Source organism: Sinocyclocheilus rhinocerous, unplaced genomic scaffold (assembly GCF_001515625.1).
Source record: "Sinocyclocheilus rhinocerous isolate Xijiao unplaced genomic scaffold, SAMN03320098_v1.1 scaffold18882, whole genome shotgun sequence".
NCBI lineage: Eukaryota > Metazoa > Chordata > Actinopteri > Cypriniformes > Cyprinidae > Sinocyclocheilus > Sinocyclocheilus rhinocerous.
The window spans coordinates 1-3,280 of NW_015644164.1; the positions used below are offsets into that span (position 1 = coordinate 1).

Genomic DNA, 3,280 nt, shown 5'->3' on the forward strand with positions numbered 1-3,280 from the left:
GTGGAATTTTTATGACCCTCATCAATCAAACTTCTTGACACATAGGACCCTATACTCTCTCTAATTACTTTTACCTGTTGTTAAAATGACCCTAACTGTGAAAAAAATCATGCAAAGGAAACATACAAATGTTTGTTCTTTTGTGTTTATTTAGCAAATGCAAATCTCTGACTTCATTAACTGTAGCAAAAAACAGCATATATGAAATAGAGGAAAATATATGAATGTAAAAAGCAGTATTTATGAATATATGCAAGAAAATCATCTTAGCCTCACCGTCTTGGCAAAAACACAAGCATTATTTTATAAGACAAAGAACGTGTTATATTTATCTATCAAACAAGTGCCCAATTACACTGTTTAATTGCTGTACAGCACCAGTCGAATCATGTAATAATGTAATAACTTGAAGGGCAGTTTCACGTAAAGCTGTTAAACAAAAGTGCTCAAATGGAAAATGATTTAATATATATTATAGATAGATTTGTTTCCCTACATAATGTGTACAGATAATACAGTGCCTATCTCTAAAGTATTTCAATCAAGCATGTGCATAAGCAGTTCACTCAGATTCATTTCTTAAGCAATGCAAGTGTTACTGTGTCTGCTGGTGTGAATCTCTTTTAGCCGTCTGTTGTCTTCTCGGCACTCAGGGACCTTTAAACAGATCATGCAGATAAAAGATGATGCATTATGCAGGAGATATGAATAATGAGCTCATTCATTTGACATTTTATAGTTCTAAGATTACAATCCGCAGGAACGAGTGCAAATTATGAGCTTGTTGTCAGTTATTGTAACAGAATTCTTACGTGTTTTAATCTTTTTGTGACCCTTCTTCCAAAAAGCTAGAGCATAAGTTGCATCACCAACTCCAGCATCAGCATCTGAAGAACACAAATAATCAATAACAATAAAATAATGATACAATATAAGATTTATACATTTCTTCAACAAGCCACGTGACTTTAGGAATCATTCTGATCTGTAGCAGAAACGGTGCATGATGGTTATTTTGTAAGGTTAGTGTTTTGACTGTAATCGTGATGAAGCTTGACTTTGTGTTTCTCTCACCTCTATCTCTGTTGTGGTTCAGTTCAGAGTACAAAGTGTCTCCAGACTCACTGCTCTTCCCTGATAGAGAACAACAGAGAGGCAACGAATGAACATAATGCCATACATCTGCAACACTAATAAATGATAATCCATGATCACATGAAGGAGTGGAGGCCCTCAAAGCACAAAGAAACAGAAGTGTATATTGATTAAAAAATGTATTTTGATTAACAATGTTAATATAATGTCCAGCTAAAAGAATTATGATTAAGAACCTTTTTATTTATTTATTTTTAACCAGGTTCTGTTCAAATGTTTTATTTCACACACTTTTTTCACATGATCTGTAACCTGCTGTTGGCATTTCAGAGCATCTCTTTATTTACTTCTGTGTTTGTCCTTAGATTTCATTTCAATCAGAATATCAGAAAGTCCAGCACCTATCATGAAAAACAATAGGATGCTATCTGACTCTAGTCTGTCTGGGCCTGTATTTATCATTGAAATTCAAGAGTGCGGAATCAGTAAACAACATACAGACGTGGTTGATGTAGTACATTTGGAAAATGAAGTTGCATGAATTGGCTCTATTAGTGCTGTTTATAATTGTAAAGGGTTTATTTTCCTGATATTATAAAATCATTATATCAGAGTTAAATGTGATGAATCATTCAGACAGTTGTGTTTAGATGCAGTTTGTTGTGTGTTTACCTTTGCCCTTGGTGTTCTTTTTGTCCTGTATATTGATCTGTGCGTAAGTCAAATCACTGGGTCCTGCAGTATTAATATCTACAAAACCGAAGATCAATCAGATTATTCAGAACATGCTGGAAATATTGTACTTCAGGAAAAAACAGGAACTCACCTTTACTTTTGCATTTCTTTCCTTTTGTTCTGACTTCTGAGTATGTCACATTATTTGACTCTGCCTTAGTATTACCTGGAAAAATAATAATGATATTATTTTGAAATAAATATGCATTTTTTATTTGTTGAATTAGAAATGGAATAATGTGGTTAAAGACTGATCATATTGTACAGGTGAAGTTAAGAGTTTTTTTTTTTAACCTTTGTCCATCTTTTTCTTAACAGTGACCTCTGAATATGTGACCTCTGCCAAGGGATCTGGATCATCTAAAACAATTCAAGCCAACATGACTGAATGATATTTGTTGATTTTTAAATTATATGTGTATAAATAAAGTTTAAGACTCAACCTCTGTCTCTCTTATTCACTTCAGTCACGTCGTCATAAATGTGATCAGAACCTGCTGGACAGCAAACAAGCATTTGAAGATATGAGGTAAATAGCAAAGCAGTCTTGAAGAAAAAAAAAAGATTATATGAAGCTTAAAGTGATAGTTCAAAATAATGACAACATATTTCTTTCTGTGTGTTCCACAGATGACAGAAAGTCATACAGACTTGGAAAGACATTAATAATACATTTTTGTATGTGTACTATTCCTTTAAATAATTAGTTATTGAGGCTGACCAGACTGTAAAGGAGAGTTTTCCAGTTGAGATTGTGCAGATTGATTTGGGACTGATGTCTGGTTAATGTTACGCTGCTGATCTATAACAGAAACAAAGAGCATTATGATCACTCAATAGTATCTGCAGTGACTCTTTAGTCTGATATTTAGATCTTCTCATGAGCCTTTACTCAGAAACTGTATTGTTGTTGTTCAGTTGTATTAATCATGTTATGAACTGCGCCACACCTTTGTTCTTCTTGTATCTCCACATCAGCAGCAGTGAGAGGAAGAACAACAGGCAAACACTCAATCCCACAACCACACCAGTGACCAGAAGAGAAGATGAAGCTGCTGAGACTGGAGAACATAAACATTCAGATCTGATCGTAAGTAACATATGATAATATTTCATAAAACCTAATATTTCAAGGCTTCTGACTTCACGCCCTATGCTCCTGCTGGTTATAACATTAATTTTAACAAAGATGGCATTGATAACATTCTATAATAAACCTTATTTGCCTCAAAAGGAGGCATCTTAAAGGGTTAGTTCACCCCAAAATGAAAATTAGGCTGTGTTTTACTCACCCCAGAGGCATCCTAGGTGTATATGACTTTCTTCTTTCAGACGAATCCAGTCGGAGTTATATTAAAAATTGTCTTTGATCTTTCAAGCTGTTTAATGCCACTCAGCGGGTGTTGCATGCCTCAGTCCAAAAGAAGTGAAATAAAAAGTGCCCATCCAT

At 34.3% G+C, this 3,280-nt stretch overlaps 1 protein-coding gene across 1 annotated transcript; it reads right to left on the reverse strand.

Annotated features, from left to right (window-relative positions):
• Window positions 1-233: 233 nt before the first annotated feature.
• Window positions 234-2,891, reverse strand: LOC107758030 (uncharacterized; the record flags this gene model as incomplete). Its single annotated transcript, XM_016575670.1, has 9 exons — window positions 234-657; window positions 813-887; window positions 1,075-1,134; window positions 1,768-1,845; window positions 1,922-1,996; window positions 2,125-2,190; window positions 2,274-2,324; window positions 2,552-2,632; window positions 2,781-2,891. Coding segments are annotated over 9 exons (605 nt in total), but the record flags the coding sequence as incomplete, so codon positions are not given.
• Window positions 2,892-3,280: the final 389 nt, after the last annotated feature.